Below are 20,920 nucleotides of genomic sequence, written 5' to 3'. Positions count from 1 at the left end.
CGTGTGAAATCAAACCAGTAAAAACAGAAAGGTGGTGGAGGTGGAGGGGGCGGAGCTACAGTCACTTGCCTGGTTGGTTTATTTCACTTCCGTTACTGACCTGAAATCAGTGAAGACACGTGAGAAGAAACCTAAACGCCACCTGCTGGTCATGTGATGCAGCAGCTGCTTCATGACCTGACTGGCTTCAGCACCTGGTGGTGATGATGATGATGATGATGATGATGGTGTTTCTGTACCTGAGCGTCGATGATCTTCTGCTTGGCTTCGATCACCGCCTGCATCTCTGCGTGGTCCCTCTTCAGCTCCTCCTCCACCGCCATCAGCCTGCACGAACGCATCATGACGCTGCGCACTGCTGAGTCTCATCCAGGTGTGCTGCTCAGGTGAGGCTTTACCTGCAGATGATGCTCTTCATCTGGCAGTCCTTCTCCTCCTGCTGCCTGCGCAGACGCTCCTCGCTGTCCTCCAGGCGGTTCTTATATTCCAGCAGGAGCTTCTGCATCTGCTGCTCCTGAGCCAGCAGTCGCCGCTCGTACTCCTCCAGACGGCGACCCGACACGCGCAGACGCTCCTTCAGCCGGGAGATCTCCAGCTCGTACTGCAGACCAGTTAGAGACCAGTTAGAGACCAGTTAAACACCAGTAACAGACCAGTTAAACACCAGTAACAGACCAGTTAAACACCAGTAACATACCAGTAACAGACCAGTAACAGACCAGTTAAACACCAGTAACAGACCAGTTAAACACCAGTTAAACACCAGTAACAGACCAGTAACAGACCAGTTAAACACCAGTTAAACACCAGTAACAGACCAGTTAAACACCAGTTAAACACCAGTAACAGACCAGTAACAGACCAGTTAAACACCAGTAACAGACCAGTAACAGACCAGTAACAGACCAGTAAGAGACCAGTAACAGACCAGTAACAGACCAGTTAAACACCAGTTAAACACCAGTAACAGACCAGTAACAGACCAGTTAAACACCAGTAACAGACCAGTAACAGACCAGTAACAGACCAGTTAAACACCAGTAACAGACCAGTAACAGACCAGTTAAACACCAGTTAAACACCAGTAACAGACCAGTAACAGACCAGTAACAGACCAGTTACCTTCTCCGTGTTCCGGCCTTCCTCTCTGCTCGTCTCTCCTCCCTCCTCCTCCTCATACTGGCCGTTGTTCAGGACCCACGCCGCCGTTCTCTCCACCGGAGACATGGCCGCCGCCTCCACTGGGGTTCCCACCTGGATACAGACAGTGACATCATCACAGGCCCTCAGCCAATCAGAGAGCAGTAGTGCAGTGCCGTTACTTTATCCAGGTGAACAGAAACTAAAGATAAGTTATTATCTTTGCAGAGATCAGGTTTCCAGCTGGAAACCAGAGATCAGGCTGAACCTGGGAGTAGTGGTGACCTTTGACCTGAACCTTCAGAGCCACGTAAAGACAGTTACATAGTTGCTTTTATGAGGATTGTTTTGTGTGGTTTTGGGAACTGACGGTCTGACGGCGCCTCTACCTCCCAGTTGTCCGACCGTCACATCTGCCGTGCTCCTCCTGAGCGTCGTACTGCCTAAAACCAAAGCCTTGCTGGAAAGTGCTGAACAGATAAACGTGACTGCGTACCTGAGGCGACGGCTTGGCGGCGCTCCTGGAGGGCGGAGTCAGGTTCTCCAGGGCGCTGGTGGACGGCTGGCGGGTGGAGGGCGTCGGCTCGGTGTTGGTGCTGCTGCTGCTTCGCAGCGAAGAGCTCTGAGGCTGAGAGCGCGGCGTCCTGGCCCCGCCTCCTCCGCGGCTCTGCTGCTCAACCTTGACGATGTGGGCGGTGCCCGCCGTGGCGGTCTGGCGGGGGATGGCAACAGCGGTGGCGGCGCCCAGCGGCAGGTCGGGCGGCGGGTGGCGGCGTGGGGTGGAGCACTCTTCGCTCTGGGTGCTCCGCCTGCTGCCGACCTCGTCCAGGCTGCTGTTGGACGCCACGCGACCTTTGCCCCCCACCTGGCTGCCGAAGTCGTCGGAGTCGCTGCAGCTGTTGCGCGAGCTCTCGGTGCTCAGGTTGTCGGAGCTGGAGTCGTGCAGGGAGTGGGCGGAGCGAGTGGCCAGGCTGTGGGCGGCGTTGCTCAGGTGGTAGACGGGGTTCTGGAAGGACAGCGGCTGCAGGCTGCGCTGCTGGACCAGCGACGGCGGCAGCGGACGCCTCACCTGCGGCGCGCTCTGCGGCTGGCCGTCTCTGGGCGGGGCTTTGGATTGGTGCGTCGCCGGCTGAGGGGTCACTGGGTTGGAGTGGGGGTAAGTCACTGGGGGCGGGGCGGGGCCCACAGAGGCCTGGGAGCCTGCCCTACTGAGGCGGGGAGGGGCCTCGTGGGGCGCTGGGGGCCCTTTGGGGCCACGGAGGCTCTGAGAGTCCTGGAGGTCCACCAGAGAGACGCTGCGGCCGTTGGGCAGCGGGCCGTCCGGCTCCTCCTGATCCGAGAAGCCGGTGTGGGCAGAGGGATGCTGCTGAGCCAGCAGGGGGCGCTGGCTGCGACCGTAAGCCTCGGCCTGCTCAGCGACCGGAGACTGAAGGCTGCGGCTGCAGAAAGTCACAAACACAGACGTCAGAGACAGAACGCAGCTGCTTCCTGTCTCTAATAATTGCTGGTTTTTATAATAAAATTTATTCATAATCCTGCAGAAGGAATCTTTGGACTACAGTTTCCACTAAATGGCCGTGGACAGACTGGCGGCCATTCCTCTGACAGCATGGCAGCAAGGGCCTAGCTCAAGTCCAGAGCCAGGAGGACAAGCTTCACCGCAGCCCGATGCTAACCAGAGCTAAACATTAGCCCAACCGCAAGCTAGCATGTTGTAACCAGACACAGCTGAGCAGCTAACCGGAGCGCCGTCTTAGTGAGCAGGACCAGAGAGCTGAGGAGGATCGATCCTCTGATCACATAGATCCTCTGATCACATAGATCCTCTGATCACATAGATCCTCTGATCACATAGATCCTCTGATCACATAGATCCTCTGATCACATAGATCTATGTGATCAGAGGATCTTGTGATCTCCCTGCTGCAGCCAGCAGGTTGTCTGCACAGACACATTTCAGTGTCTGATTGTGTTGTTGATTCCTGCAGGTTTATAAACCTTCAAACACTTCCTGCTGTGTCATCAGGATACTGACAGATGAAGATTTCTGTCTTCCTGTTTTCAGGAACGTCGTTCACATTAATGTTACACCAAACATAACGCCACTTCCTGTCTAACTCAGCAACCTGGTTATCTGGTTTCTGATTGGTTACCTGTCGGCGGGGTCCTCAAAGATGCGCTGCAGTCCCGACGACACGCTGCCGCTGGAGTTGTGGGCGGGGCTGTTGTCCTGGAAACGCCTCAGCTGCTGCTGGACGGGCGTGGGCGCCGACAGACAGCGGGAGATGTCTCCCAGAATCCTCGGCAGCGGGCCCAGCTTAGCTACGGTGGCCTGCAGGAATGAATTTTCACCCTGCGGTCGCCGTGTGTTTGAGTGCAGACGGACGGAGAGGAGCGTCGGGTGGAGGCGGGAAAAGCAAAAGATGGAGGCAGGAAGTGAACAGAAAGAGGAAGATGGGGGAGAAAACATCGTCATGGAAACCAAAACGAACTGGATCATCATGCTTCTACTGAACAGAACCAGAACACAGCAGAGCCATGCTGAGAGCGCCTCCTACAGGTGAGACGGGTGAGGGGGTGAGCGCAGCAGGGCCGGGGGGGGGCGGGGCATGCTGTGGCGGTCGGTCCGGCGACGTTAATCGGGTTATAGGAAGTCCACACAGACACACCAATAATCAATAATCACACTTAATAGACAGATAAATCCTGGTTCATTTGATGAATCGGTTTGACCTGCAGTTTATTAAAACTGGAAATCATTTCCTATAGATATAAAGTATCTGATCTGTTGATGATGAATTAAAACCTGCTGGGATTCAGAACAGAATCATAAAATCACCTGAAAACAAAAACGTCCAGTTTAAAGGTTTCATCTTAATGTTTGTCTGTCCAGTTTGACTGGAACATTTGAAGCCGTGGTGAGAAACTGTCCTGCAGACGGTTTGACTTTACGTTTCCAGATCGTCTCTGGATCACAGAAACCGAACAGATTCACCTTCATTTCATCACCACCCACTTTAAAGATCTGAGCGCGTTTCTGCAGGAAACGCCACAGACGTCTGACCAATCACACGCCACAGCGGAGCCGCTGGACCCGGCCCGTTGTCATGACGACCACCGTTTAAAGGCTCTTCAGCGGTGGGTCACATCACACATAAAGCTTTCTGTAGATCATCTCACATCACTTTGTGGGAATAAATAAATCCAGGATTTATAAATACATCCAGGATTTTGTACAACAACTAAAATGTGGGACCTGAGGAGAGACGGTTCCAGAATCCAAACCGATTCCAGATGGAATATTTTCATGTGGTACAGATTTAATCCACAGGGATTACTGGTTTTCCATTTGGCCCAGATTATTCTCCGTGATATAATAGTTTCTGTAGGATGTAAATATCCTGAATGATTCTGATTCATCGATCAGCAGCTTTTGATCACTGATGGATTTGATGTTCCAGGGTCCAAACAGAACTTCATGTTTACTGGGTCCAAAGTGACCACAGACCTGCTGCCTCAGCAGTTTAATCACCAGAAAACACGACTGCAGTTACTGAATCATGACTGGGCTGACGGGCCCCACAAGGCCCCTCAGGTCCTAAACAGGAACACACACACACACACACACACACCTTGTCGAGCTGGGAGACGACCTCCCACAGCAGGGCGTGCAGCACCGACAGCTCGCGGCCCAGGTCGATGTAACCCTCGAAGCCCGGCGTGTTGGACAGAGTCTCCGGGTTGGAGATCTCCGACAGGAAACGCATCATCCCGGCCCACTCGTGCTCCAGGAAGTCGTTCATGAAGGCCATGTACTCCTCCTTGTTCCCGAACCTGCTGAGGAGGCCGGCGTCAGTCCGAGGAAAGACGGGCCGGACCCGACGGATCGGCTGCGGAGACTCACTTGGTGAAGTTGGCGAGGTTCTGGATGACCTTGGCGATGAGCGTGAGCGTCCTGGAGGTCCGGTCGTCGGGATACTCCTGCATCAGGTTGAAGAGCGACGGCGACATGATGGCGGGACACAGGAAGCGCAGGAAGAGCGAGGCGCTGATCAGACGCTTGCTGATGTCATGAGGATGGCCGCGGGCCGCACACTGCTGCTTCCACGACGCAAACACTTCCTTCAGCTCCCGAGGGAAAACGCTGCAACACAGCGGGACGGACCGGACCGGTCACACGGAGCCCACACAGGTTCTACTGGTCCTACCGGCTCTACTGGTTCTGGTCCAACTAACCGCTGCAGCACCAAGTCCAATATCAAAACCAAGAAAACACGACGACCAACTGGGCTGCAAATCATTATTATTTTAGTTATTAATGATACAGAAATGTCCCATCCTGCTGATTTATAAAAGTAGAAACATTAAATCAACGATTCCTCCAGTGATTCCAGTTCCTCCATTATTAAAAATCCTCCAGGAACATTTACCTGCCTTGAAGCTTCATTATTTAATCTTTCAATATTTAGCCACCGTGTTCCAACCAGGACATTATTTGCGTTGCGCGGAGCTCTGACTTCCTCCTCTGAGTTGTCGACCAAAGCTAAGTGTTAGCAGCATAACGTCCAGTGTTCAAGTTCGGCCCGAGGGGATTTTACTGACTGGTGATGACGCCCGGGGGTTTCATGGTTTTTGGGGACCAATAAGCATCTTTACACTGACCGGCTCCATGCCTGGAGAACGGCAGCCTTTCTCCTCCAGAGCTGCAGGTTCAGAGCTGCAGGTATTTACACAGGTGAGCCGATGGACTGAACACGGCGGGCGGCCGAGCAGCCGATGGTTACAGTGGAAGTGCAGCTTTACGGACGAACCGCACAATAAGTTCATATGATCCCGGTGTGAAGAAACGGCCGGCAGAGCCTGGTGGCGGTTCGTGGCTGTAGACGAGTTCCTGACTGTGACCAACTAAAGTATCATCAACATCCCGTATCGATCCCCCAGCTCTTACACTCCTGCTCTGTTTCCTCCCATCTTACGTTCACCTGCCCCCCAAACTCCAGGTGACATTTCCTGTTTTCTCAAACCCAGAGCTGGTCGGGTTATGGGGCGAGGTCAGAGGTCATCTATCAAACATAAACATAAAGATGAAGACAGAAACTAACAGCTGGAGCACAGAGGTTTTTTAGAAGTGTATCTGTGAGGCTCTTTATTATGAAACTGAATATAATTTCAGATCTTTGTTGAACTTCAGGTTAACTTAGAAAGTGAGCTGTTATTGTTACAGGTTAGTTTTCTAAACTACAGGAAAGTTTCTGTTAGAGAAGCTAAATATGAAAACCTGGACTGATGTTGGGATCTGATAGTAACTCTGGTGTGATGCCAGACTGACCAATAGTTTATTTGATCATTTTTTATACGATTACTCGATTAATCGGAAGACTAATTGATAGATTACTAAAATATTTAATTACAGCAGCCCTACAATAAATAAATAAACAGATTTTAACAGAAATAATGAAACTAAAACTGAACCAGTAATTGGTTCAGTTTTAGTTTCATTATTTTATTATTGCTGCTAATTAATTATTGATTTTATTCTTCCAGCAAAAAAACTGGAAGAATTGATTCTCCTCAAATCAATGAGGAGAATTTCAATAATCGATTGGTAACAAGTCACAGTTTCATTCCTAAACCAGCATCTGTTCCAGAACCTCCAGAACCTCCAGAACCTTCAGAACCTTCAGAACCTCTAGAACCTTCACAACCTTTAGAACCTCTAGAACCTCCAGAACCTTTAGAACCTTTAGAACCTTTAGAACCTCTAGAACCTCCAGAACCTTCAGAACCTCTAGAACCTTCACAACCTTTAGAACCTCTAGAACCTCCAGAACCTTTAGAACCTTTAGAACCTCCAGAACCTTTAGAACCTCTAGAACCTCTAGAACCTCCAGAACCCGCGGGTCGGCGCCGGCTCACCAGTAGGAGTTGATGATCTTGCAGAAGGCGAGCTCGCAGCACATCTTCAGGTTGCTCTGATGGTCCGACAGGTCGGTTCCGGAACATCGGCTCGGGTCCACTTCGCAGTTCTCGTCCGACTCGTACAGAGCCTTGATGAACTCCCCTGGGGAAACACAGAACCCGTCAGAACCAGCAGGACCTTCTGACTGGCGAGGCGTTCACTGTCAGCACAGAAGCTGGGATTTTACAACTTTAACGGGCCGCTCAGTGAGCCGGAACCGACCCGACCCGCTGGGGGAGTTAATATTTAATAACCGCAGCTGAAAATAAAACAGGAGCGCCGAGCCGCTGCAGCATTCAAGCCCAGCAGAACCGACCCAAAGCGGAGCGGGTCCAGAAATAGATTTACAGAAACGCTCAGCAGGATGTTAACGAGCCGCAGGGCAGGAAGAGGAGGAGGAGCTTCATCGTTCAGAGAGAAACAGACCAGAAGACCTGGCAAGCAGAAAGGAAAGGTGGTAAAGAAGTCGTGATCGGACCCGGCCGGACTCACCCAGGGCGTCGTGGAGGTACTTCTGGCCCACCAGCTTCAGGAACTCCTCGATGGCCTTGGTGGCCAGCGTGTTCTCCCTGAAGATCAGCACGTCGTGGTCGGCGCAGCGGTCCACCTCTGACATCACCAGGTCGGTCAGGAAGTCCTGAACAGAACATGAAGGTCACTGACCTGATGAGGAACCGGAACCAGAACCAGATGGGTTCTGAACAACTGAAAGTAGCAGCAGAACCTCAGCGGCTCGAGGCGTTCCTCAGGGACGGATCCTCGGGTCACAAAGGTTCATGTCAGAAATAAATCTACAGGAATTCCTTTTCCAAGAGATAAAAGTTCAGTAAAGTGAAAAGTTTCAGATTTTAAATGTTTTAAACTCCAGGTTCTGTAGAATTCGTTCTTGGTGAATAATTATCGATGTTTCACTCTGCAGCTTTAAAACTCATTAAATGATTAAAGCTTCACTTCCTCACTAACTGCTTCATTCATGTGTTTCATGTGTTCATCACGCCACCAGAACCAGAGGATCAGAACCTGGAGGTTCAACAAGAGCTAAATGAAATGAACGGAGTGTTCTGCACCTGCCAGCAGGGGGCGCCACACCTCCAGCCTCAGCTTGGAACAGGAAGGAAGAGATTCTTCCAACCCAGATGTTTGTGTCCGTGTTTATCTGACCTGAGCGGAGGCAGAGTGCGGTGCTGGTTCTGACCTTGGCCCGGCCCGTGCTCTGCAGGATGTGCACCAGGGCGCACGCCATCTCCTCCTTGTTGCGGACGCTGATGACGGGTTCCAGCACGGAGCACAGCATGCCGTAGTGGTTGGTGACGAACTCGGCGAACTCCTTGTACTGCTCCATGGGCAGGATGGAGATGGTCTGGAAGCGGGACTTGATCCGGATGGACGGGCCGCCGCCCTTGGCCTTGCTGGCGGTGGGCGTGCTGACCGGGTACCACTTCTCCACGAACTGGCGGCCCGTCACGCCGGCCACCGGGATGTTCACCAGGCCCACGTAGTTGTTCTTGTCCTTCTTCTTCTTCTTGTCGCCGTCGCGGTAGATGTGCACGGTGATGCTGCGCACGGTGGGCAGGCTGCAGAAGTCGAAGTGCTCGCCCCAGAACAGGCTGTCCAACCGGGCCTTGCTGGTGGTCCGGGCGTACAGGACGTCGTCCAGGCACAGCTCGCAGAAGTACCGCTTCTTCGGCGCCAGGTCTTTGGCCTCGATGATCCACAGGCGCAGCAGGTTCTCCGCCCGCCGGCAGTTGTCCTGGAAACGAGCAAGAACCCGTTCAAACGGCACCGACAGAACCAGAACTCCACAGAAGGTTCTGCACCGGACCCGACGGATACAACCGACCAGAACCGACCAGAACCAACCAGAACCGACCAGAACCGACCAGAACCGACCAGAACCGACCAGAACCAACCAGAACCAACCAGAACCGACCAGAACCGACCAGAACCGACCAGAACCGACCAGAACCGACCAGAACCAGGGCGCGGTGATGCAGCCAATGATTATTCTATTATTCTAGATCTATTTTCATAAAGTGAATTTTACTTCAATCTTCCTTCTGGTTTGAATTATTAATTATGAGAATAAAATCAGAACATTTACTCTACAGAATCAGAACTTGGTTCTGATCCACCAAGGAGACAAAACAAGATCAGCTGACATCAATAATCAATAAACATTCAAACCTTTTATTTCAAATCTACTAAAACATTTGGACTAGAAACATCAAATGGTAAAATTTTAATGAGAAATAATCTTATAAAGATGTTTCAGAGTTGATAATAATAATAATAATAATTATTATTATTATTTAATATTTGACAGAAGATAAAAAGTCTTTAACTGTAAAACTTGAACTTCCTGATTGGCTCCAGTTTTCTGTTCACTTTGGTTGATTTTACTTATTTTAATCAAATATGAGATCTACCTCTGCGCTCTGGTTCACCTCAATCCACCTTAAATAAACCTTCTGGTGGAACCAGAACCGGGTCCAGAACCGGGTCCGGTACCGGGTCCAGAACCGGGTCCAGAACCGGGTCCAGAACCGGGCCGGGCCTCACCTTGTTGGGCTGGACGGTTCTCCTCAGGTTCTCCATCCACTTGTCGCGCTCCGAGGCCGAGGTGCAGCTGAAGCACTTGCTGCCTCCGGCGTAGGTCACCTGGGGGCGAGAGGGCAGGTGAGCGACCCGGCGGGCGGAACCGGGCCGGGACCGGGCCGGGCCTCACCTCGAAGCAGAACTCCTGGCCCAGGACGCTGCTGTGCAGAGGCTTGATGAACACGTCGTCCTCCATGCTGAGGTCCAGAGCCTCGGCGCCGCTGGGGCTCAGCAAGGACTCATGGGAAACCGCCTCCTTCAGCCGGGGCAGCCCGCGGGCCCTGCAGCAGAACCGGGCCAGAACCGGGTTAATACTGGGCCAGAACCGGGAAGGAAAAGGATCTTGATTGCTGGGATGGGTTTTGTTTCAGGGTCGGTCCAACAGAACCAGAATCAGTTACAGAATCTTTTCTTCTTCTGGTTTCTGCAGCCGTGTTTCAGCTGGTTCTGATCCGGTCGGAGGCGATCTGAACCACAGCCAGAACTTCCTGGGTTCTGCTGATCCAACCCAAATGTTCTGGTTGCGGTTCACTGAGACGACACCGGGTTCAGTATCTTACAGCTGAACAAACCTACAACTTGTGATCAGAACCAGAACCAGAACCAGAACCCGTCTGCATCATCAATGAGTTCATTCACAAACAGACCAGTGGTTCTGGTTCTGGTCGGGTTGTGAGCGGAGCGGTACCTGTCCGGGTCGGCGGGCCGCAGCGACGGCAGTCTGAAGCTGGTGTTCCGGTCCAGTTTGGTCTGGCTCTTGGTTCTCTTGATGGAACCTTTCAGACGTTTGCTGAAGAAGTTCTGAAAGAGAAGCAGAACCCGGTCAGGCCCAGGCAATGACCTCTGACCCCCCCAGCTGTCCCAGTAAGGGAATCTTTTCCTCCCACTCAACTTTCCCTGAGTCTGAGTCCAGCTGCTTCAGCCCATCAGAACCGGGTCGCCTGGTTCTGCTGCTGACCCGGTCAGAACTTTCAACCTGCAGCTGGTCTGTCACTACAGAAGCAGAGCGGCCTCGTTTCCTGAGATATCACTGTCCTCAAACGCATCGTCAGACGGCAGACTGATGCTGGGAGAACATTAACTTGGAGGAACTCCAAATGGATTTGTCTTATTAGAACTTGGACCAACGCTACATGTTCTAATAATGTAAGACAAGACATGGACTAGTCTTTTGCCAAGTCCTTCAGATGACCAGGATGTAACCTGTAGTTGAGAAACAGCACAACTAAACTAAGGACTTGGTTTTCTAAAGAACGGACTGGAACCTTCTCACGACTCCTTTGTCTCATTGAGGCGTCCAGAATCAGAGCAACTTCTAAACCGGACAGGGAGGACTTGGAGGATAGGGAGGACTTGGAGGACATGGAGGACTTGGAGGACAGGGAGGACTTGGAGGACATGGAGAACATGGATGACAGGGAGGACATGGAGAACAGGGAGGACTTGGAGAACAGGGAGGACTTGGAGGACATGCAGGACTTGGAGAACAGGGAGGACTTGGAGGACATGGAGGACATGGAGGACTTGGAGGACCTGGAGGACTCACCGGCACTTTGAAAGGAGAAGAGTTGGGATTGTCGACCGCGAGGTTCTTCTCTGAGCTGCCCAAACCAGAAATGCTCCTCCTCCTCGGAGAACGCTCCGAAGACACTTCTGAGGAGAGAGAGAAACAATAAGTTCACATCAAATAGAGCAGCCTGTTTATTTCCTGATTATTCCTGTTTATTTCCTGATTATTTCCTGATTATTCCTGTTTTTCCCACTAATGTCCGTCTGTCCTCATCTGGACGGACGGCCTGCTGTCATTCAGAGACGATGGAGGACAAACAGGATGGAGGACGGATGGACGGTTGGATGCAGCTGGTTCCAGCAGGAAGAGGAACCTCACAGATCAGAGCGATCTGTGGATCGTGGAGCTGAACGCTCCACTGCTGAAGGAAACTGCTGCAAACCTGCAGGAACTAAACCGATCTGATCTGATTCCGAAGTGTCCAATCAGCAGCGAGCGCCGCCGTCATGATGTTTACATGCGATGGAGGTTTCCTGCAGCAGGAACGTCGGAGCTGCAGCGAACGCAGCATGCAGCAGCAGCCGGGCTGGAGGACGCTCGCCGCTGCAGCAGCGCCGCAGCAGGACCTTTCATGCACACACACAGAAGCAGCTGGGGGGGGGAGCGGCGGCGGTCCCAAACGCAGACGCCATCGCCGCTCTGCGTCCCAGACAAAGTTCAGGCAGCATGCTGCAGGAAGTGAGACGGCTCGGTCACATGACAGAAACATACCTCGATCGCAGCTGTTCCCCATCATCTGAGGAGGACACACACACACACACACACACACACACACACACACAGGGTCAGATGGGATTGGACGGAGCAGCCGCCGTCAGCCAGCCAATCAGCTCCAGCTGCAAACATCCGTCTGCGTCCCGTCGACATCCTCCATCCTGCCTCTCCCTCCTCAGCATCATCACTCAGCAGTAACTCGATCCTCCAGGTTTACCGCATCTATCCAATCAATCTGCAGCTTCCTCCTCTCTCTCCTCCTCTTCCTCTCTACCCTCCTCTTCCTCATCATCTTCCTCTTCCTCTCTCTCTTCTCTCCTGTCCTGATGTGGGATGCCGCTCTGGGCGTCGTTATCCCAGTGGCTCAGATTCACCGTTTCCTCTCCCACTGCAGCTCTGAAGCTTCCTGACTGAGCCGGCTCTGGGTCAGAGGTCAGCTGACGGTTTGGCTCCTGAAGGCGGCTCAGCTCTGGGTCAGAGGTCAGCTGATCTCGGCTCCAAAGAGCCAGCAGCTCAGCCTGACAACACTCTTCAGTGTGGATGTTCCTGCTGCAGGAAGCTGTCCTTTGTGTGACCAAGCCAGAGGAACCAGAGAGAGTCGGGCTGCGACAGAGCGAGAGAGAGCAGGACTTCACACAGATAACAGGAAGGTTAACCAGCTGCAGCCTGTTTTCTGTCATTAAATCATCTGGAGTTTCATGTTTTCCTGTTTTGAGTTTTTGCTGCTGTGAATCTTTCCAAACGTTAAAACACAGTCAATAATTACTGCACAGAGAAAATTACAAACCCACATATTGTGACAACTTCCTGCGCCAACATGGACGCCGTAATGCTAGTTGCTAACCGCTAACACAAAGGCAGTGTAAATGGGAAACTTGCAGCCATTTGGACTTAATTAGTAAATCTCTGTTTAACAGCAACAGCAGCCACACACAGTGTGACGTCACCTCCGGGGAGAATATGAAGAACGTAAATGTTCCCAATGACGTTCTGTAATAGGATGACCTTTGACCCAGAGCAGGAGGACATCATCAGGTGAACAACGTTCCCCACATGTGAATCAGTGTTCGCATCCCTGCTGCACATTTACTGTTTAAAGGAGAATCATTACAGAATAATCAGTTTATTATTATTATTGTTTGGTTATTTTGAGTGAAGCTGCAAATCCTGATGCTGTCGCTTCAACCGGATCAGAACGTTTTAGAAAACCGGGCCAGAACCAAACAGAACCGGACTTCAGCTTCTGTCACCTGAAGGTCTTATTGTTTCCAGTCGTCTGGGTGACGGCGGTATCGATTGGACCCGGCTCGGCTGACAGAGGCGGCCTGACCTTCACAGACTGGGTCAGAGGAACTGGGACAGACTGGAGCCCAGCAGCAGCTCCAGTTTCTGTGTAACCTGCTCCAGTTTTCAGAACCAGCAGGGCCCGTTTGGGTCGCTGCCGTCCTCAGAGCTGAACGGATCGGAGTCGGCGCCGGGAAGACCCAGAGAGACCCGGAGAGACACGGAGAGACAAGGAGAGACACGGAGAGACAAGGAGAGACACGGAGAGACCCGGTTCTTCTGCAGGACAGCTGCTGGTTCTGAAGAGCTGCAGTTCAGGTTAAACTGAAGCATTTTTCCTGCAGCAGAGTGATGGATGGGAATGGGATCCACTCCAGAACCAGAACCCGAACCAGAACCAGAACCAAATGTTTCTGACTGCAGAAAACCCAAAGGACCCGAGCAGATTCTGCAGAACTCTGCTGACCCGTTCATTAAAGCAGGTGAGTTTCAGCAGGAAGCTGTAGATCCTGAATCCTTCCATAAACATCCCAGAAACAGTTGAATCGGAACCAGAACCGGGTCAGAGCGGGTCAGCAGGTGCAGCAAACCTGTCATTACTTTCCCGCCTGCTCTGGAAACCAACTGCCAGAAATAACTCCAGACTCCATCAGGTGGTTTTGTTTTGGGACGGTACAGGAATGCAGGTCCGAAACCATCGGGTTCAGCTCTGCCGGTCCAGAACCGCTGCCTTCAGGTCCAACTCAACATGCTGGGACAAATCTCTGCAGCTGAGCAGGAAACAAGCTGAGGCGGATCCGTTCCTGGGAATGCTCCGGATCATTCTGGGTCGTAAAATGAACCGGCACGTTTTTCAGTTTTCATTCTGAATTCAGGTTCTTCCTGCGAAAACCGAAATCAACGGAACCAGAACTTCAACCAGGAAAACACACCTGCCGACCGACTCCACCTGTCCGGACCCGGAGAACGTCTGACACATCTGCCTCTGTTCGGATCGAAGCTTCCCATGAGAAACTGAACTTTCACCTGTTAACCCTTTGACCCCGGAGGTGGGCGGAGCCGTGCTGCAGACGGACTGAAGGTGAGGAGTGATGTCATCAGAGGAGTGATGTCATCAGAGGAGTGATGTCATCAGGAATGCTGGGAATGTCTGAGACGCTCCTGTTGGTTCATTCAGGATCTCAGACAGGAAACAGCTGCTGACTGAAACCTTTGTGTCGTTGGGTGGAGCTCAAACAGCAGCAAACCTGAACACCTGAACGCACCACAGTCTGAACGCACCTGAACGCACCACAGTCTGAACGCACCAGCACAGTCTGAACACACCTGAACGCACCACAGTCTGAACGCATCAGTCTAAACGCACCTGAACGCACCACAGTCTGAACGCACCAGCACAGTCTGAACACACCTGAACGCACCAGTCTGAACGCATCAGTCTAAACGCACCTCAACGCATCACAGTCTGAACGCACCTGAACGCACCACAGTCTGAACGCACCTGAGCGCACCACAGTCTGAACGCACCAGCACAGTCTGAACGCACCTGAACGCACCACAGTCTCAACGCACCTGAACGCATCACAGTCTGAACGCACCACAGTCTGAACGCACCAGCACAGTCTGAACGCACCTGAACGCATCACAGTCTGAACGCACCTGAACGCACCAGTCTCAACGCACCTGAACGCATCACAGTCTGAACGCACCACAGTCTGAACGCACCAGCACAGTCTGAACGCACCTGAACGCATCACAGTCTGAACGCACCTGAACGCACCAGTCTCAACGCACCTGAACGCATCACAGTCTGAACGCACCACAGTCTGAACGCATCAGTCTAAACGCACTTGAACGCACCACAGTCTAAACGCACTTGAACGCACCACAGTCTGAACGCACCTGAACGCACCACAGTCTGAACGCACCTGAACGCACCACAGTCTGAACGCCCCTGAATGCACCACAGTCTGAACGCCCCTGAATGCACCACAGTCTGAACGCCCCTGAATGCACCACAGTCTGAACGCCCCTGAATGCACCACAGTCTGAACGCCCCTGAATGCACCACAGTCTGAACGCCCTCACTGCTCCAGAGGCTGAAATCTTCTCACTGCAGAACCAGTCGGTTCCTTCAGTTTTCCTTTGGTTCTTCTGACTAATGAATAATTTAAAGAAAATATATTAAAGAGGAAAATTTTACTGTTTCACATATAAAAATACCAAAGACAAACGTTAGAGAGAAAAGATTTAGACCTTAATGAACATTTTAGCTAAAAATGTCTTATATTTTTGGAAATAATTACCACTCAGTTTTTATTAATATATTACATTTTTCAAGCTTTTAGGAAATTATTGTAGAAAATCCCCTTAGCCAGAGATGTTAGCATTAGCATGCTAATGGAGGCGCTCTAACTGCTTTGTCTGCACCATTTTTAAGACGATGTTAGCATGCTAATATTTATTTGTTGTAGTGATAATAACTACATTTCCTGTATCAGTACCACCTTTGTATGCTAACATCAGCTTGCTAAATGTTATACGAGTGTTATTTTTAATATTATTATGCCATTACTAGCATGCTGCTATCTAAGCTATATTTTGTATTTTTCAAGTTAACCGGAAGACCAACACAGTATGCTAAATATTTTGTTTCTGTCATTTTCACAGTAATGTTAGAAAACAAGATATTTTTGGTCTGTTTATTGCTAATGCAGCAAGCTAACCATGTCAGTTAGCATGTTTCAGGCTACGTTCATGATCTTAGCACCTGACTTGTGTCAGCACTGGTATCACTTTCATGAATGTTGTCAGGATAAATATTTTGTCTAAATGTGATAGTTTGATAAGTTTAAATGTAATTTAGAAAGCTGGTTGGAGGGAAAACAGAAAAACACCTGCATGAGGTTTTCAGGTGAGATTTTCCTCAGAAGCTCCTGAGGAATCCATCCAAAATGGCGGCTGTCCGTTTCTTCATCTCTGATGTTTCCCATGAATCTTGGTGAACTTTCTCCTGAAACAAACAGCAGCTTCGTCCCCGACATCGTCACAGAGCTCAGCTTTCACAGCAAATATTCAAGGAATGGAGGAACCGGCTCTGCTTCTGCCTCCGCCGGCATTCCTCTGAATTTATTAACAGAGCCGTCGGGTCGGGTCGGGCTGGACCGGGACCAGCCAGGACCCAAACGAGAGCGCCGAGCTCCAGAGCCGACCCGCAGCATCACACAGCCCGGGTCAGAACCGGACTGATCCGGGGGACGTGTGGGACAACGTGACCCACTTCTCCAGAACCGGAACAGGACTGTTAAAATGAAGAGCTGGGCTGGTCTTGGATCAACTCCATCAGCTGAATTAACATGACCGGCCCTGAACGCAGCACGCAGTTTAACCCCAAACTGACCTGCAGACAAGACACACCTTGCTGCAGCTGACATCATGAAAGCCCTGCTGTGATTGGCTGAGAGCAACAAGGATTCAGGTTCTGAAACTCGCCTGGCCAGAAATCAGCTGATCGGGATGTTGGACCCGATCACCGGCGGCAACAGTCAGCAAAACCAGCAAACTCACAAAACACAGAAAATCAACAGAAACACAGAAAATCAGCAAAATCCCCAAATTAAATCAGCATGAAACTCGGTTCTGGGTACCAAACGTTCTGGTTCTGTTGGATCCATCACAGGAGGAGGTCGGGTCAGCATTTTAATTCTGTTTCTGAGAGTTCTTGGACTTCCTTCACAGCTCATTTAGTTTTTATTAAAATGGATTAAAAAAACAGAGAATTTAAACTAGAATTGAACCGAGACAAAAACCTTGTGCCACGAATCCAAACGATGATATTTAGAAACAAAAGATGCTCCTGGACACGAGAACAACCCGAGAGTTCAAACCGAGACAGAGCAGAACCCAACAGAACCACAATGAAACCTGAGTCAACACAAACACAATGGAATAAAACCAGAATAATGCAGATAAAATTAGAACCCAAGTAGAAAAACCCATAAAAATCAGAGCAAAACTAAAATAAAAACACCTGTCATAAAGCAAGATGGGACCGAATAAAATTAGATTTAAACTGGTATTAAAAACCAAACAAACTGGGAGGAAATAGAACCGGAGCGGTTCTAAATAACTCAGAACCAAAACAAAAAAGAGGGAAAAAAATCAGTGACAAAAATAATAAAAACAATGTAAAAAATATGGGATAAATTTAGTTTGAATCAAGATAAAACTGGACTTCAAAACAGAAAAAGCCCAGATGAAATCAGAATAAAATACAGATATGTATTATATTTATATTTTTACTATAATTAGTACAAAAATAAACCTGATAAGGAAATGGGGTAAAAGTGACACATAACTAGAATAAAATCAAGGTGAAGTGAAAATAAAACCAGAATTAAATCAGAAAAATCTACATAAAACCAGGACTGAAACTGGACCAGAACCAGATTGAAACTGGATCAAATCTGAATAAAACCCAAGAACGGATTCAGAAATGGGATAAATGTGGGCCGAATCAGCAGAAAAGTGACTGGACTTGATAAAACAAATTGAAGCGTTAAAACTGAAATGTTTATGGACCCAGATCAGGATTATGAAAACATCATCAGAACCAGACCGGGAAATTAAACATTTATTTAAACCGAACCGACCGGTTCACTTTCTGATTCGAACTGTACTCCGTTTGAATAAATCCAGCCGAACCGGACCTGTTTAGTCAGTTACTGTCAGATTTTTGGGTCGAACCTGGAAAACTCCACTCATCTCAACAGATTCCCTAACGGACCGAACACGAACTCAGCAGTTCTGGTTCCGAAGCTCGGATTAAACCTGGAGTCCGGTTCTGTTCGGGATCGATAAGTGCTGGTTCAGACTAGCTGCGCTTTAATGTAAACCCTGACCGGTACCGGCTCAGTTCGGCTGGAAGCAGCAGGTTCCTGCAGCCGGACACCAACTACTTCAGCGGTGTTTCAGAGAGCAGAGAGCCGGAGGACAGAGCCCCGCAGCCGGCCACAGAGGCTGCCCGCGCTCCGGTGACCAGGCACCGGGCTCGGAGCAGCGAACGGGACGGGACTCACCTACGAGGTCCATCAGAACCGAGGTCCGGACGTGTCCCGAGCCGGAGACATTTTCATTCAGTCTGAGAGACTCCGCCGATTCAGCACACTCACTTCCGCTCAGACCTTCACAATAAGAGCCCGGCACTTCAGACCGAGGTGAGCACGTGAAGGATTTCTGCTATTTCTCCTTTACCTTTCAGACAGTTGCTATGATGCGCTACCATGGCAACAAGGCATTGTTTTTACAACAGGAAGAGGTTGATTAGCATCTCAAAAGCTCAAATAACACCTGAACTTTGACCCCAAATCGCAGAGGAGTTGAAAAAGAGGCTTCATGGATGCAGCAGAGAGAAGGAAGGAATCAAATCCGACACCAAACTGCCAAGCAGAGAGCTGAAGAGCAGCAGCTAAAGCAAATGAGGTGGATTAGCAGAGCTAGCTAACAGCTGGTGGAGCTGTTAGCATGTCAGGACATTCATGGCACTTCAGTTACTACTTTTAGTTTCTCTGTGGGATAAATTAATGGTTTCACATGTGGGTTGAAAAGCAGAATATTTACAGGAACATTAAGAACAGCTGAATCATAACAGTTGGAAACACTATTGAGTTAGTCATGGTGTTGCATCCTGGGAGGAAGGATCTGTGATTACGCTCCTTTATGCACCAAGGACGCACCTCTGCCACCTGCTGGACCTTCACAAAAGAGCCCATCACCTCCAGGTGGAGATTATTGTGTTTCTTTACTGGTTTCTGCATGAAAAACTTGTCAGTTTTACGGACAGAAACTTTTATTTATGACTTAATGAACTGATTAAAACACAAATCTGGATTATTTAGATCTGAATGGGATAAAACTCTAAAAGTTCGGAGATTATATTATAGTTAGATTATTTTTAAATAATTTGATTGGAAATTCATTTGTTCGTTTTATTTTATTCCTCTTTTCAAATATAACATATTCAATGTAGTTTGTTAGAAATACTGATTGTAGTGAAAAGGTTTCATCTTTGTACAGCTAACTTTTATTCTGAAGACTTCAGACTACAGGATGCTTTTATTTTGAAGGTGAGGGCAGCAACAGGAAGTGGGGAGACGGGACAGGAGCAGGACCACAGAGGAATGCTGAGATGTCTGAGCAGCACTGAAGCAGCCACTGGGGTCTTCATCCAGGAGGAGGAAGAGGAGGAAGAGGAGGAAGAGGAGGAGGAGGAGGAGGAGGATGAAGAGGAAGAGAAGGAGGAAGAGGAAGAGGAAAAGCAAATCAAACCCATCAGGGTTTATTATTAAAGCTGAATAAATGTGACATAAAGAAGCAGGATGGTCCTCCCACCTGCAGGGGGCAGTAAGCATCAATCTGTCCAAAACAGAAAACGTTCATTAAGCTAAAGCTTCTAAAACTAATCTGGAAACTTTTCCAGGTTTCCCAAAGATCCCAGAGCAACTCGTCCCAGTTTTCTCTCGTCCTGGGAAAACTTTACTGATCTATTTAAAGATTTAATCCCCCAGATTAGTCTAATTTCTGGTGATCCAGTTCACCCAGTCACAGGAAAAGATGGCGGATGATCTTTGGGATATTTCCACACAGGAGCCGTGTGGAAAAAAGGTTTAGATTCCCAAACCGGATTGATGTGTGGACACAAAACAAACTGGGATCAGAAACTAGTTTAAATCTCAGATTCTTTCATTAATTTAGCTCCACATTCAGATTTCATGATTCAAAAATCCAAACAGTTTATTTTCCAGATTCTTCGTCGCCGTTAAAGGATTGAACCTCCAACAGATTCCCAGATGTTTTCCTTTGGACGGCGAGGAAGAGGAGGAGGAGGAGGAGGAAGAGTGTTTGTGGCGGGACAGTCAGACGGTCAGACGCTGTAATTAGACCGAGCCGGGAACTGAAATTACACCTGAACTGACAGGAGGAAGAGGAGGAGGAGGAAGGTCAGTTCTGAACTCCCAACGCTCCAATTAAACCAGTTAAACCAGTAAAAACCAAAACAAGCCAGAATCAGTCAAAGCAGCAGGAACCAGAAGACATTTCAACCAGTGACCAGTCTGAACCGCCCATTAAAACCAGTAAAACCAGTAAGCAGTCTGAACTCACCACTAAAACCAGTGACACAAGAAGCCATATTCCCAGTATGAATTCAGTTGGAAGCCACTTTAAAACCAGTTTAAAACTTGAACACTTCCAGCAGGAAGATGTTCATGAAACTGGTGTAAAACCAGTGACTCGCCCAGTATAACCACGGCTTCAGTATGAACTGATGCAACAGGAGGATTATTTCCAGTATTCCCAGTTAAGTTTGTTGTGAAACACAAAGGAGTTAAAAATCCACCAAACCCAGTCCAGTTCATACTGGTGGAAAGGCCCAGTTGGTCCCAGTAAAGCTCAGAACCAAATTGAGTAGAACCCAGTCTGAACCAGTCAACAGAACCAGTATGAATCCAGTTTAAATCCAGTTAAAACTGGTTGTTAAAGGTCAGATTAACATATAAATGCCCCTCAGAGATCAATGACCTCATCACGGACTCAGACCCTCCCAGTGTTCCCAGTTAAACCGGGTCAGGACCCCTGCAGCTCTGCGTGGGAATCCCCTC

The 20,920-nt window shown here is 49.6% G+C and overlaps 1 protein-coding gene across 12 annotated transcripts in view; it reads right to left on the bottom strand.

The window, feature by feature from the left end:
• The window catches only part of rasal2 (RAS protein activator like 2), a 44,938-nt gene that overhangs the window by 2,494 nt on the left and 21,524 nt on the right, over positions 1-20,920 (bottom strand). For 3 of the 12 annotated variants that reach the window (XM_044135148.1, XM_044135141.1, XM_044135153.1), the window contains exons 4-17: positions 11,241-11,347; positions 10,383-10,495; positions 9,825-9,975; positions 9,659-9,757; positions 8,295-8,849; positions 7,592-7,736; positions 7,057-7,201; positions 5,045-5,284; positions 4,773-4,977; positions 3,294-3,493; positions 1,637-2,579; positions 1,123-1,254; positions 399-601; positions 240-327 (exon numbers count right to left, since the gene is read on the bottom strand). In XM_044135148.1, the coding sequence (XP_043991083.1) occupies positions 240-327; positions 399-601; positions 1,123-1,254; positions 1,637-2,579; positions 3,294-3,493; positions 4,773-4,977; positions 5,045-5,284; positions 7,057-7,201; positions 7,592-7,736; positions 8,295-8,849; positions 9,659-9,757; positions 9,825-9,975; positions 10,383-10,495; positions 11,241-11,347 (3,326 nt within the window). Of the gene's footprint in view, positions 1-69; positions 101-239; positions 328-398; positions 602-1,122; positions 1,255-1,636; positions 2,580-3,293; positions 3,494-4,772; positions 4,978-5,044; positions 5,285-7,056; positions 7,202-7,591; positions 7,737-8,294; positions 8,850-9,658; positions 9,758-9,824; positions 9,976-10,382; positions 10,496-11,240; positions 11,348-11,975; positions 12,001-18,340; positions 19,001-20,920 lie in introns of those variants that run through there. The other 9 variants (XM_044135142.1, XM_044135149.1, XM_044135150.1 and 6 more) reach the window with 9 other exon arrangements.

This window comes from Gambusia affinis, linkage group LG12, assembly GCF_019740435.1.
Source record: "Gambusia affinis linkage group LG12, SWU_Gaff_1.0, whole genome shotgun sequence".
Taxonomy (NCBI): domain Eukaryota; kingdom Metazoa; phylum Chordata; class Actinopteri; order Cyprinodontiformes; family Poeciliidae; genus Gambusia; species Gambusia affinis.
Note: the sequence above shows the minus strand (reverse complement) of the source record. Positions and strands in the feature narration are given on the sequence as shown.